Below are 15,281 nucleotides of genomic sequence, written 5' to 3'. Positions count from 1 at the left end.
TTGAACTTTGTAGGCATGGGTAATAACTTCTCATTGGCTACTCAGTTCATATTTCAAAGCTTTTCTTTCTTGTGATAAAAGTGAGACTATAAAGTTCACATGGAGGAAAGATGTCATCTTACTGTCTCTCAGTTTCCATTACAATTGTACTGTGGTGCTGTCAGAAAATAAAGTTCTCAATGCATAAAATAATCCTGTCCTAAGTGAAGCCTGAAATGGTTTTCTCAAAAGTCTCAAATTTTCATTTTTTCATTTTAGATCTATGATTTTAAAATCTATAATTATTTAAAATATGTAAAACAGCTATGGTAATTATTCATTGAAAATTAGATTGAATAATGGAATTAGGCAGGAAAAGTGCATGTGGCTCAAGTGCTATCATTTGGAAGATAGTTCTGTAAATGAATCCATCATCGTCATCCAGCCATCATGCTCAAAACAGGACAAATTTTAAGGTGCATCAGGTTGCTCAGGGCCTTGTCCAGTGAAGCTGTGAGTATCAAAACTGTGGAGATTGCTCAAGTCCTGAACAAGCAGTGCTTAAACACCCTCCTTTTAGATTTCTTTTCTTTCTCTCTCTAATCCAAAGATAGAGTCATAATAAATTCCCCTGACTCTTCTTCAAATCATCTCATGAATAAATTGATGTTTGAAATAAAACTGAGCTTCAAGAACAATTTTGGTGGTGAAAAAGGAGGGGGAGGGGAAGAAAAAAATCATTTGCTTGATTGAGATTTAAGGAAGGAAATCCTATTACGATGTCTCTGGCTTGGTCTACTGAACCAATTCAGGAATCATCCTGTTGCTTCTGTAAACTCTGCTTAAACTTGGAAATCAATCTGTCTAAATGAAATTTCAGATAAATTGCAGAATCTGTACTGGCTGCACAGACAACTTGCATATATTGTGGGTGAATCATTAGAGTGCAGAAAATCTGCAACTGATACCTCAGGTCTCCTGTTGTTCAGGAGGTAGAAGAACATCAGCTTGTAATTATTACTAATCAACTTACACTGCATCATATTTCATTTCACATAGGAAAGTGGCACTGTTAGCCTATTCCACTGCTGAGCAGAAATGAGTAATCAGCTCAGCCCTGAATATTTCATTATGTTAAAGCTTAATGTACTCTAATGTTTTTGTGGAGTCCATGCTGCTAAGTGTGTTTACAGCTAATAGAATTTGAGGTCAAAACAAAGTTATTTTTTCTCTTTTAGGAACCATGTTCCTCTCAGTAGAATCCTGTATTTAGGAGAATCACTATATTGCTTTTGAGATGCACTTTTTAAACAGCTGCTTTACCTGCAAGGCATCCCTGGCACACGCTGACATTTGTACCCTGCATGCTTGCTCTCTCTGACTGACTGTGGAGTCACTGAAGTGATATAATTATTGGGTCATATGAATGAAAAATTAAATTTGGGAGGGTTAAAGAAATACGAGGGAGTTGCATTTGCTGGCATTTAGGCCTTTCCACCCTGTTGAATATGTGATAATAGAGATGGCTAGAATAGATTTTTAAAGAACTTGAATACCCTTTTTTTTTCAACAAGATGATGGATGAACACGTAAAACAATTAATTTTTTTATAAAAGAGAAGGCTTTTGTGGACTTTATGTCCAGCAACAAAATTAATGACCAGGTGGGAAAAATAAAGACATCTTTAAAGATTATTTTTGCTTTATATTCAAGCCATCTGTTCTTCACATTGTAATAACTGTACATGAGGTGTACAGTTTTATTCTGTGTAGAAAGACATGAACTTCAGAGGTGTTTGAGGTCATCATTAACAACTTCCCTAATGTTTTATTTGCGTGGTTCAAAAACCAAGGAAACACTAGTGTTTGAATTTGAAAATGTTGTTTTGAGTTTTTTGAAGTTATTTTAATGAATAATCTTAGCTGTGACTATCCAAAATAGGAAAAATATTGGTTGAAAACAGCCCTTGTTTTTTTGGGTTTTTTTTTTGAAATCCTGCCATACTAGCATACAAAGCTTTCATGTTAGTGATGTCTGACGGCTCTTCTCTCTGCTTTTGGCATCCCCATTAAGTTTTATTTTGTATGCTACAGCCAACTCTTAGAAACTTGGATTTCAACTTACTTGATCAAGTCTTTCTGACTTATCAGTGTCTGAGTATCTGAAGTATATATGAAAATATTTACACATAAATAAATAGCATTTGAACCATGACTAAGGATAAGAATTTTTATTCTGGATAGGACAGATATTACAGAAAGCTTTTTGTTTCAGAAGTGTCTTGTGTAATTTCAGATGCTTGCTACTAGCGGCCTGGGTATTGATATTTCAAAACATGGCTTAGAGGCACTGCTATTTTTAGGTATTCTCTGAGCATTTGAATACTTCCTGTCTCTTGTTGCCTCTTACCAGTTCCATCTCATCCAGCTTTGTTTACAAACTGTAAAGCTGGAGCATTCATGGTAAATAGAGCTATTGAATGCTGTAAGTAATAGGTTTTAGAACAGCAGTTTCGATATGGAACCAATAGTTTTTTAAAAGTAAGATGCAAAGCAAACCTTTCTAGTATGGAGTTGTCTGTGCTGGGTGTAGCAGGTGGTACAGAGATGCAGTTTTCAGGATTTATTTTGGTTATTAGCATGAAAATAATATTCCTCCTGGAAGAGGGAAGAGAGATAAATGATTCTGTGAGACAAAGGGTAAGTGAACAAGCACAGGAATAATCATATCCCTTATAGAACTAAAGAGTATATTAGCTGTCCTACATTATCTCTCTAAAAATCAATTAGATTTCTCAAACCCAGGAGACAGACTACTGTGCATTTGAAGTAAATGTCAGGTGTCATGGTAAAAATGCAGACCAGTTTTTCAAATCAGAAAGATTATTTCTGTATGCCAATTCCATCTTGCTGTCTGCAAGCAGAAAACTTGTCCTGGTGTGCAGGCTTTAATTTCTCTACAGAAGATAAAATGAAAGATTGCTCAAGTCCAGAGGTCTTCCTACAGAAAAATAAAACAGTTGCAAAATACAACCCAGTGCAATCACACATGCATCAGTCAGGTTGAAGCCTAGCTCCCAGTAGGTTCCCTCACATTAAGTATACTTAAAAGTTTGTGACAATTTAGTCATGATGTTTTCAGAATGAATGCATTAAAATGATTGTCAGTATTAAAATTAAAATAAACCATTGCTTTTACATTTTCAGTGAAAACGAAATGCCATGGAATACATGGTCAAATAAACAGACAAAATGCTTGTTAAAAGCAGATAGGGTAACTTTAGTAGGCAAAGTGATATTTTGCTGTTTAATCTGATAAACGTACATCTTATTAAAGGCTGAGTGTTTAGTTGTTAGTATACCAGTATTTGGAAAATGGAGTAAGTCACTAATCAATTAGAAGGCCAAAACATCGTTTCAGTTTATTCAGGCAAAGTTACCCCTCTGGACTCTGATGGCCAATGTGAAAGCAGTAGATAAGAGGAAAGCTTCCTTATTTTTGTTATTCTCAATCATAACTGAAAGCAGGATAACACTAATTCAAGTCACTCTCAGGGATCAGATCTCACAAGGTCAGGTGTAGCAGTGGTGGGTGCAGGCACCATGGGGTGCTGAAGGGCTGGGAACTGAAAAAGGAAAGTCTGCAGCTCCCTACTGCTGCCAGGTCCTGGTGCTTTGGTCACTGCAACTTAGGCAAATGAGAGCGAGGGCTAGGAGGAAAAGCAAGGACTGGAGCTGCTTCACATCATAATGGAAAGATTTTGCCAAGCCTAGGAGGAAATAACAAGGAGAAAAATAAAAGCCGAGATGCAATAGAAGTGATATTACAATAAAACAATAGATGTGAGCAGTACAGACAGATTTTTCTTTTGTGTGAAACAAGAGTTGCAGAAGTATGAAAGAAAATCTATATAAAGAAAGCTTGGTTTCACCAAAACTTGAAGCCTTTTAAAAAGGTGTGTGTGAATATTTCAGGCTTTCAACCATTTAGAATTTCATATTGTCTCTTGTTTGATTATTCAGATCTTAAGCCATTACACACACTGGCACGTACTCTATCCTTCCAATTTTCCTGTGTTCAATGCTGTGAAGAACAATGAACAATCTATTTGAACCACCTTTTCTTAGGTCCCTGCAGTATGAATGTCCTTTGGTTGCCAGAAATAAACACACAGGTATTTGTCAGAATTTTTTGAAGCATGAGAGGAAAGGTAAAATGATTGTTGTGAGAAACAAATGACTTGATTAGCCAAATTAGATTCTAAGGTAACTCAGTGCTCACAGTGTGGATTGTCAGAAGCCAAACATTTTTATACTGCTCAAAAGAAGGGGCCTTGCTGCCTTAGATTTAGGGTGTGTTCTTTCAGAGAATCACAGGATGACCTGGGTTGGAAGGGACTTTAAAGATCATCCAGTTCCAGCTCCCCCACCCTAGGCAGGGACACCTTCCACTAAACCAGGCTGTTCAAATGCCCATTCAGCCTGGCCTTGAACACTTCCAGGGTTTGGTATCCACAGCTTCTCTGGGCAACCTGTGCCAGTGCCTCACCAACCTCACAGTAGATACGTTCTTCCTAATATTTAATCTAAATCCACTCTGCTTCAGTTTAAAGCCATGTCCTGTTGTCCTATCCCCTGCATACTCTTCTCCCTGTTAGGCTAATGTGACTTTACCCAAATAATACAATTTCTTGTAACTTCAGCTTTCCCTCCTGCTATTTGCTGATTCAAGTAGCTGGGATGGGTTTTCTTGGCACTATATATGCGTACAGAGGTTGTGGGCCCTGACTTGTATATTGATGCTGCCCTAATGCAAACAATAAGATAAATATTCTTCTGGGATTTCTGTGTGTTATTATAACACCAAAGCAAAATATGCATGAATTTATGTATGCTTTCAATATCCTTTTTAAAAAAAATGGCAGTTGCGGGGGAGGAGGAACAGAAAAAAACCAACAACAAAAAGAAAAAAAAAATTAAAAGCAAAAAAACAACAAAAAAACCCAAACCTGCAGTCAAATCAAGATTAAAGCCATATTTCTAAGCCTCTGCAGATTTGAGATACCTCATGGATTGTATAAAACTGAAGAAATCCCTAGGGTCTGATATTTGAAAGCACCCAGTGTTGCTTAATATTTCTGTAGGTATTTCAAAAAGGACAAAACTGTGTCAACACTCCAATTTTATAGATGGTACAAAAGAAACAGAAAGACGGAGCTGTGTCAATGTGAGATGAATACTAAAAGTGACACTTTTCTTTAATGTTGCCAGCAGCACAAAATAATCAATTTAATAATGGATTTTCTTTCAGTTAATTATTATAAGAATTATTTGTTTTTAGAAAGCACTTCCCCATCATTTATCAGTCCAGTTTTAATCTCTTAAATTAGATCTGTAATTACTATGGATTCTAGTCTATAGAAGAATGATAGTAATACTCCCATTTTTTGTCTTTTCATTTTCTGTTTGTTAAAAGTAAACTGATCAGACCAAATTTTCCATACAAATGTAGTAAATAAAAACACTTTCTGTTTTCAAGACAGTGATCAAATTAAACATGCATAAACCAAAAAAGAAACTTGTTAAGGAGAGAAATGCTGCACTTCAATTTATTTTTGGTCATTGCATTTTTATGACAGAAGACATTTCCTTAAGTGTTGACATTTTACCCGCTCTGGTTTGATACTGCGTATTGTTTTCAAATATTAAGTTAGTAATCTTTTGCTCTTACATCAAGCCTGCAATTTATAATATGATTTATAGAATCTGATCTGATGCATTCCCTAAAGCAAGTAACCAAGTCTATCCAAATTGATTCTGCCATTGATTTCTCAGCCTGTAAATTTGTGTGGATTGCAGCACTTTATTTGCTCCTTTACTCCTGGATCTATTAATGTAAATTTTCCTGTCTTCTTTCCCTGCCTTTTAATTTCCTTCCCTGTTCTCCTTTACAGAGGCACTGTCTCCCTTTATTCTGATTTCTCTCTTCTTTCCTCTTTCCTTTTTTCCCCTTTTCTTTTTTCCCCTTTTCTTTTTCCCCGCCTCCCTTCTGCTGCCTTCTGTCAGTCCAGGAATGTTTTCATCTCACACTCCTTTCTAATTTCTTCTTGATTTCCCCTGCTGCTCTGCTCTGTTTGTATGTGGTATAGAGCTGCAGGAGGGTATAAAACATGCACACACTGAATTAAAGTGCTAGTACGCTTTGTTAGCACCTACAAAGTTACCTTCAGCTGTATTTATCACAGAAGGAATTGTAAATGGGATAAATAGTTAAAGCTGGAGGCTGAAACATGAATTTCAGAAACACTGGATGGCAGACTGCTCCTTTTTCCAGGGTAGCTACAGAGTGCCATCTATTGCCTCCAAATAAAACATTTTCATAGAATCATAGAATATGATTCCTGAGATGGAAGGGTCCCAGAAGGATCATTCAGTCCAGCTCCTGCCCTGCACAGGACACCCCAGGAGTCACACCATGTGCCTGAGAGCATTGTCCAAATGCTCCTTGAACTCTGACAGGCTGGTGCTGTGACCATTTCCCTGGGGAGCCTGTTCTAGTGCCCAAACACCCCTATTTTAAAATAAGTTCTGCCTTAGTTGCTGTTCTCTGCAGAAAACTACACATTCTGAGTGCACTGACTGCAAAAAAGAAGCATTGTTAATATTTGAGTTACTTTTCTTTCACTTCTCAACTCTCCCATCATCATGTCATCTTTAAGTGCTTGATTCCATCACCTCCTTTACAGCATTTATCTGCATTTTGTCTTGAGTTCTCTCATGTGTACTGGAACTACATTAATAAAGATTTTTTACAGATACAAAGGAATTTTTCCTAGTCTTATTTCCCACATACTCAAGAAAAATTGGAACAGTTGTTTCTAGAACTCCTTAAATATCATATTAAGTGCTGACTGTAACTTTTACACCAGGTTATAAAATATGTAACAACATCATCTTCAGCTTAGACGTTTCAGTGAGTGTTTATAAAGCATAGGCTGGGAATTAATTGCTGCATCACTCTTAAAAGATCACCCAGGCAGTGGTGGTATTGTAGTTGGTTTCCTTATGAAATATTTTTTCTACTTCAACTTCATAAATTTTATATCCATTTTTTTACCACCATACCTTTTTTTTCCTTGTCATTCTAAGTACAGTGCGCAAGTGTGAAAAATTTCATAGTTTTTAAAACTTATTTATGATATCAAGGTGAATTGGCGTATGCATTCTACTTCCTATAGCTTTTGTAGTACAGTAATAGCTAAGGGTTGTTCTTATAATGACAACAGCACTTATATGTTCTTGAGTCCAGCTTTCAGATTCTGCAGGGTACTCAGGTATGAAAGAAATATGAAGACATGTTAAGGATGGTCAGCCTCTGTTCAGCCAAATCTGAGTCATAACCAAAATGACCTGATTAGGTAAAAGAGCAGGGGCAGAAACCCATTGCATTCTAATCACAGCCTCTGACATTTTCCCGTTATTGTCTGAACTTCCTCTGAACATAATCATCCAAGAGCAGAATGTGAATTTTGCTGTCAAAAGGCCAAAATTATAAAACAGCACTGGCAGCATTTTAGGCATAAATCTGCTGACTTGCTCAGAGACAGGGATTAATAACTGGGCCAACATTTTGTTGAGCAGCACAGCTTACTATTCAGTAGATACCCAGTTGTATTGACCTAGTTTTGCCCATGGCCTTGGCTTTCAACTGTTTGATCCAAGTTGCCTGTCACATGTGAAAATGCTCATTTTTATTTTGAATAAGATCTCTTCTGATTTCTCATCAGCAGAGCATGCAAATACATTGGTTTGACTTTGCTGCCTCTTCTTTCTCAATATTCTGGTAAATAATAAATGGCAGTTGCCCAACTCTTGCAAAGTATTTCTGATATGTAGGACTCAAAGATGACAAGTGTCACCGTATCATTTTGTGGATGAGGAAGCTGAAGCTGGGAGAACAAATGAGTTGCCAAGAACACTCAGCAGTGCAGGGGCTAAGTAGAGAAGAGAAACCATGCTTTCAGCTCACTGTCCTAGTTCTGCTCCAACCCGCAGGCCACACTTCTAATTAAAAACCTGTTTGGACTTCTTAGATTCTGGATCACATTATGTCTACTCTGCACATATTTAACAAGGTGTTAAGGGAGTTGCTACAAGGCAAATCAACAGCAAACAGTAGTGATGGAAAAGAAAAAAAATCTCTACCTTTATTTTATGATTCTTAAAAATACTTCAAAAATACAGAAACTCAATACAATAGATCTTTTGCTCACAGCTATATTTTTAACTGTTTTCTGACTTTACAATGTTAAAAAAGTCAAGAGATGAAGGACCATATGGAATAGGACTAATACTTTGCTTTAGTCTTATTTTTCAAAAATACAAAACTTTGGTTTCAGAAAGCTGAGATGTTATTTTAACATTGTAACCAAGCTGGGGATATACCATTTGAATATTAGCACTGGGGAAATATTAACAAATGCCTGTGATTTCAGAAGTATCATGTCAAGATAAAGTCTCCATGTATCCATAAGACTAGACTAATATCAAATAAGGCATCCCTCTATTTAGTCACTTCTCTTCCTTTTTCCTCTGTTCTTTAAAAACAAAACGTAAATGAAAGATCCATTTGTGTGATGCAGAACTGTGCTATAACATGGAGGAAATACTGAATCTTTTATACAAGAAGCATTCTGTAGAATGTGTGGTTTTGTTCCTGGAAACTTTTATTTTTGAACTTTAAGAACGAATAGAGCATCCTATTTCTCTGGGAGCACTCACAGACATATGTATGTGTTTGGGAGACTTGCAGGGCTGGGCTTAAAATTTATACATCATAATTCAACAGCATTTACACTTTTACTGAAAATTAAATTGTTAGAGGGATTTGAAATGGGGTAAGTACCAATAAACATGGAATGTGTGTTTGTCTATGTGGTTATGTGTCCTTGTGTATCCAAGGGAGAGCCAGCTCTGAGGCCTTGTATGTAGAGACTACATACTACAAAGGATGCTACTATGATTGCTTAGGAAAGTTATCTATTTCTGGAAATAAGTATTCCCATCATTAAATTGCATGTTATGTTTACATCCTCTGGGTCATATTTTCAATTTACAGATGAAAAGAGCTGTGTGAGATAGACCTGTTATTATTTATTGATTTCTATCATAATTCATATTTTTTAAATGAGCATGGGAAAAGCAGGTACCCCTTGGGCTGGTTTAGTGACAAAGCTGCAGTGTGACTTAACAAATACACAATCCTGATAATGTCAAACCGAAGTTTTTAGTGAGATGCTGCTGCATCAGCTTGATCACATAGATGTTATTTGCTCCTAATCTGTCAGGATAAAACACAACTGCCATTGTTTTTCTTGGAGTTGTACATTTTTTTTTTGTTCACTTGTTGCAAAAGCAAGACTAGAACTTAAATCAGTACCATATAAAGTTTGATTCTACATGAATATATAGTATTGCTATAGATTATTAAATCTATTCAGTGTTTTGTTTTTCCTTTTAATAAATTTGTCATTTAACATGGTGAAGATGACTCCAGTGGGGTGAAATTAATAGAGATGTTTGAATTCAACCATGAGGGGAAAAAAAATAATGCTGGTTGATTCCTACCTTATCTGTTCACTAATGAACAGCTTTGTCATTTCTTACATGGTTTCTTTAGACAATAGCAGGCCACATAGTTTGCTTAAGATGCTATGAAAAATGCATACACAGTTAGGGTTTTGAGAGCCTAAACATTATCTTTTGTTTCTATACAGAGAGCCTCGAAAAATCATCCTGCACAAGGGCTCCACAGGACTTGGTTTCAACATTGTGGGAGGTGAAGACGGGGAAGGCATTTTCGTGTCTTTCATCCTCGCAGGTGGGCCAGCGGATCTCAGTGGAGAACTGCAGCGAGGAGATCAAATCTTATCTGTAAGTGTTTCTGCTGGGTTGGCCTGACCAGCTACTTCATCTTTTTCCTTGTCTATACTGCAGGGGGCACACAGAAAGTCTTTCTTACTTTCTTGTTGTGAAATCTGAGCTGCAAACAGTTTATTCCTGAATATTTTGGTTATTTTGCCCTTGGCTCTTAGAGCATTTGTTACTGGTGTTACCTGCATTTATCTGTGAATGAGATTTATCACTGCTTAATGCTACCTACACTATGGTGACACCGCAGGGAGGACCTAAGCACATTGCAGACCTAAGCATCCCATATTTTGGCCCAACATCCAGTTCCATTTTTCCCAAAACACACTACTGAGTCCAAGGATATTTCTCAATTTCAATTTCTTGGAGGAGAACAAGCAGTTAGGATGAAATCATCTATACTCAGGCTGCCATCTAGTGTGCACTCAACTGCTTAGCAAACAGCTCACTACAACAAGGACATTAATTGGGTTATGTTAATTATCTCCCTGCCTCTGATGAATTTCATGATCCCTCTGAAATTCTTTTCAGATTTTATTGGATGAAATGCTTTGTAGCCTGAGGTGATATTTTGCATACTTAAGACTCAAAAACATCTTTTTAATTTTTCATTCATGTATATATTGATATCACACGTTTTAAAACCTGAACATTTGTGTTATAGGCTCTGTCAAGTAATTGAACATCTGACCAAAATAATCTGAATATAAAGGACTTTGAATGACAATGAAAGCCTTGAAAATGTAGTAAAATATCCATTGACATTATTCATATTCCTTATAGGGAAAAAAAAAAAAAGGAAATTATCCCAAATTGATACAGATGTGACTGTTTCATGTGAAGCACAACAATAGCCTTAAGGCAAAGAGCTGAAACACAGGAATTATTTATCCCAGATAAATAATGGACGTGCTAGGCTGCAGTGTCACACTGCCTCCCACTGTTGTGCCTTTTATCTCTGTGAATCCTGCTTCCCTGGCTGTAGTTTAGTTAGAGTTAAGGGTGGAAGATGGCTTCAGCCTGGATGGTTTGTGATGTGGTTATACAACACTTTCCTGGTCAATGTTTAAATTCATAAGAAAGCTGGTTATGGTTTTCCTACATTGCTAAGGATTGTCTCGACCTATTCTATGAGAAGTGAATTTACCTTACACCTGTCAAAGTTTTGTACAAGGCTGTAAAGAGGTGGCTGGAGGTATTTTGCAGTATACAGAAAATCTTACAGAAAAGTTATCACCAAAGGGAGGTAGTAACCTGACATTGTGAGGATCACAACAGTGTATTTTATCCAGATGTGTTCCTTAAAAGTCCTTTAAGAAAAATTGACAAAGAGCAAATAATGTTTAGGTGCTGCTGTTGGGCATTGACACAGGCAGGCAGAGCATCCACAAGACTACATCTGAAATGCAAAGAGTGAATTTATTCCATTACCTTGCTAACCAGAGGCTCCCAAAGCAACACCTGAGCAGGGACACAGCAGTGGGAACACAGGAGTTGTCAGGCTCAGCCCATCCTGAGGATTGGCAGGGCTGTTCTTTGCACCCACTTATTGAGGACCCACACATGTGTAGGAAACCACCATGCTGTGATCTCTGTGCTTTGTATGATCTCTGAGCTCTGATCTTCTCTCTCCCAAAACAGGGAGCTCAGGCATGTCCCTGAGAGTGCCTCCAAGTCCCTCAAAACACCTACCTTATCTCTAAACAGAAATCCTACTTCTCAAATCAGACAGAGGATAGACATTGGTGGGCATAGCCTAAGGTATATTCCCACACTGGCCATCTCCAGACCTCAGCATTGCCACCTGCAAGGTCTCTTGGAACCTCACATCCTCTCCTGCACTCTTCTGCTTTTAACCCTTTCCTCCCAACAGTCCCTTAAAGAGTTCTCCAAGAAGAAAGTGTCTAGGGAACTGCAAGAAAATCAAAATAGATTCTGATAAAGTTATCCTTATGAAGAGATAAGGAAGTCAAAGGCCTGTGTAAAGAAGAGCACAGACAAGAAACCCAAAGAACAGAAACAGAAGTTTCTTCAGGACAATTATGCAATTTGCTTTTCTTTGGTTAGATGCAGCAAAATAGGGCTAACTAACAGCGAACAATGAGATCAAAGCATTTCACAGTATATTGTATTCAAAAATGCAAAAGTTCAAATACAAATTTAAAAGCCCATTTTTAAGCAGGATATATTTAGAACTGTATGCTACAGCCACAGTAAAATTTTTATCTCCAATTTTGTCTGTTTGTAGTGACATTTTCCATAAGTTCCTATTAATGTTGCTAGTGTTGCATCAGCATTTACTTGTCATGGAAGAGTTGTTTATTTGTTCATTGAGCAGAGAGGGATGGAAATTATTACTAAATTAGATTGCGTACATATCCCCAGGCAATCACCCAGTCAGGCCCTTGTTACTTATTTAGTCACAAATAACTATTATGGATCCATTTTTCCATATTCAAACAAAACCAGATTCAAGCACAGAACTCATTAATCTTGTACCATTGTCTAGTGAAGGGTTCCAGACACCTTAATTTTATAAGGACTGCAGAAAAAAGAAGACTGTTTCTCACTGTTTGTTCCTTCTTGTCTCATCCCTCAGAACCACTTATTTCCCTACAGAAATACGTTTCCCATTTTTTTCTCAAAACATGACAGATCTGATTAACAAGAACAAATAGTACCCTCAAAGCTGCTATTTCTAATCATCTGAAGCTTGGTTAAATTTCTTACAGACAGGAAGCATAGTAAGTGATTTAGTGATATTAATTTAATTTCCGTAAGGATTGATATTGCAGAATTAAAATGAAGCCACAAGAGTTCTTCTACTGTGATATTTTACACGTCTTTACAATGACCTGCTTTTTTGGCCAGTCCTTCTTATATGTATTATCTTTAAGAATTCTACTTCTCTCATTGTTGCCCCTGCCCACTGCAAGGGAGTTGGACTAGGTGAACTTAAAGGTCCCTTACAATCCAGACGGTTCTGTGATTCAGTTTAATCAACTGAATCAATTTAATCAGTGTAGCTGGTGTCGTTCTGTGTGACTATAGGCAGGGTACTTTATTCTCCTAAGCCTCAGTCTCTCAGGTGGACAGTGAGGATCAGGGGCTCTCTCCTAATTCATGCCTGTGCTGTGAATATGGCAATGATGACTGGTTAGAGCTGTGTATTCTCACCTTTGAGAATGTACCTATAAAAATAACTAAAATAGACTGCAAATGCACCAGCGGGACCCAGCAAGGCTTTGCCTTTTCGTGCATTGCCTTGGAGAGACACAGAGTCAGCCTCTCCTCCTGCCTGACAGTCGGGATGTGAGATGGAGGGGTCCAGCCCTACAGTCCTCCGGGAGCGCTGGGAAGGATGCACGAGTGAAATTTGAATTTACTTTTCCCAAATGCCACCAGGTGGCGGCCCAGGATCAGTAATGACAGCGATCTGCCTTTGGAAACTGGCAGAAGCTTGAGAAAAAGCGGGGATAACAGGGTTTTTCCTGTTTTCAGTTAATTGGAAATGTTTGAAAAGTATCTCAGAAAGAAGGCTGATATTCCCAGTGCTCGTGTGCAGAGAGAACACGTGAATTCTATTTGAACCTTGAAGGTCGTTTGAAGAATCATGGAAAATCTGTGTCAGATAGTAACACATTTCAAATAGCCCAAAAGTGAATTTTTGTGTTACAATAATGAGAAGACTGGGGTTCTCTCCTGAAAGGGTTTTCTTAAAATGATAGTTTCTTCTGGCTATAATTCACTGTACTGTTTTGAATCGCCAAGTATACATTTTCTTTCTTATTTCTGAATGCCTTTAAAATGAAGTAACACACACATCACCGATGTAAGTTCATCACTGTACTAGAATGTATCACTCCCTGTAGTATTTTCCTCTTACTAAGTATGTTGTAACTATTATCAAGTAGCATTTTGAATTCTAATTGACATTAATGCTTGATTCACTGCATATGCACACCCAGATTAATTTTCAGCTCAGATACTTATAGGCCAAAGGAAACAGCTCTGAATATCCATAGAAAAATCATTTCCATTGTAGAGCAGCAGAAAGGAGGTGCCAGCGTGTTAAATGATTTGTCTAAAGTCATTTTAGAAGTCTGGGCCAAGTTTAGAGGCTTCTTGAACTCAGATATAACCTCAAGTTCTCCATCTGTTAGGAGAATGCAGTCTTCAATAAGAATAAAATCTAATGTTCCTTGATGCCATTCTTGCAGTTTTAAGTTCCGCTTCCAATGCTAAGGGATGTTTTTCCTATTAAAACAGCAATGGGAAACCAGTGTTGGTTAGTCAAAACCACCTGCATTAGAACAAATTATTTCCATCAGCCATGTGCATAAAATGGCCACCCAGTGCATACACCCTGACAGGAAGCAGTACCATTCATAGTTTTAGGAAAATGTACACAGTGAATGCAATGCAGTTTTTAGGGGAAATTCCTGGAGAGGCAGGAGAAGCAGTACTAGTGTTCTGAAAGAAAAACTGCCACAATGTTTTTGCATTTCAATCTCAAATCAAGATCTTGATAAAATATCAAGTCTTTTTTCTAGGTGTCCTGGCCTAAAGCTTTCACCTTTTGAAGCACCTGCTTCAAAGAATTTTCAGTGCCAAGTGGGCAACTTTTTCAATATGTACAGCACCTAAACCACAGAAAATTAGTTCACAGATGCAAGTTCTGCAGCAAAATTCAGATTTACAATTTCACAGAAAGTTAGTGTATATTGCTCCTTGAATTCCTATACTGACATTTCTTTTCAAAGATTATAAGTTGTATACAAATGAGAGAATTACAGTGAATTCTGTAGGCAAATAGGCATAAGGAGTTAACAGCAACTATTTGCACTTGAATCTTAACTTCTGAAGTTACTGAATTTTATGTCTTTGTGCAAGGTTAAAACTCAGATTAAGATACTTTTATTTAGACATCTGCATGTTTGCTGGGTGTCTGTTTGCTATTAATGTCAAAGGAGGCTAGAGAGCAGTTCAGCCGGCCCACTGTGAGCTTTATAGAGCAAGCTGAATTTCTCTGTTAGCTTTATTGTCTGTATGGACTTTTAAGCTTAAACACCACATGCATTCATATCTATATTTAGGTGTCTTAAACTACATCTCACATTTCATTTTGGTTTACCCTTTTAATATATATTTGCTTTTTCAGCTAACATCATGCTTCCTTAATCACAAATAAAAGAAACATAAAATGGTGAACCATAAAAGCAGTGTCAGTTTTATTTCATTTTCCTGTTGAAATGCTTTATGTTCACAAGGCCTGCATGCAGCGTGACTTGGAGCCTGAAAGAAGAATCAAGAGCAAATGTAGACTGCTTGCTCTGGAGCAAGTTGACTGCTCCCAGGCAGTGCATCCACAGG

The 15,281-nt window shown here is 37.4% G+C and overlaps 1 protein-coding gene across 20 annotated transcripts in view; it reads left to right on the top strand.

Moving 5' to 3' along the window:
• DLG2 (discs large MAGUK scaffold protein 2) overlaps positions 1–15,281 on the top strand; it is a 986,158-nt gene that overhangs the window by 761,954 nt on the left and 208,923 nt on the right. For all 20 annotated transcript variants that reach the window (XM_033516385.1, XM_033516379.1, XM_033516378.1 and 17 more), the window contains one exon: positions 9,755–9,911. In XM_033516385.1, the coding sequence (XP_033372276.1) occupies positions 9,755–9,911 (157 nt within the window). The remainder of the gene's footprint in view (positions 1–9,754; positions 9,912–15,281) is intronic.

This window comes from Parus major, chromosome 1 (genome assembly GCF_001522545.3).
Source record: "Parus major isolate Abel chromosome 1, Parus_major1.1, whole genome shotgun sequence".
Taxonomy (NCBI): Eukaryota; Metazoa; Chordata; class Aves; order Passeriformes; family Paridae; genus Parus; species Parus major.
This window is presented reverse-complemented; position numbering and strand designations above follow the sequence as displayed.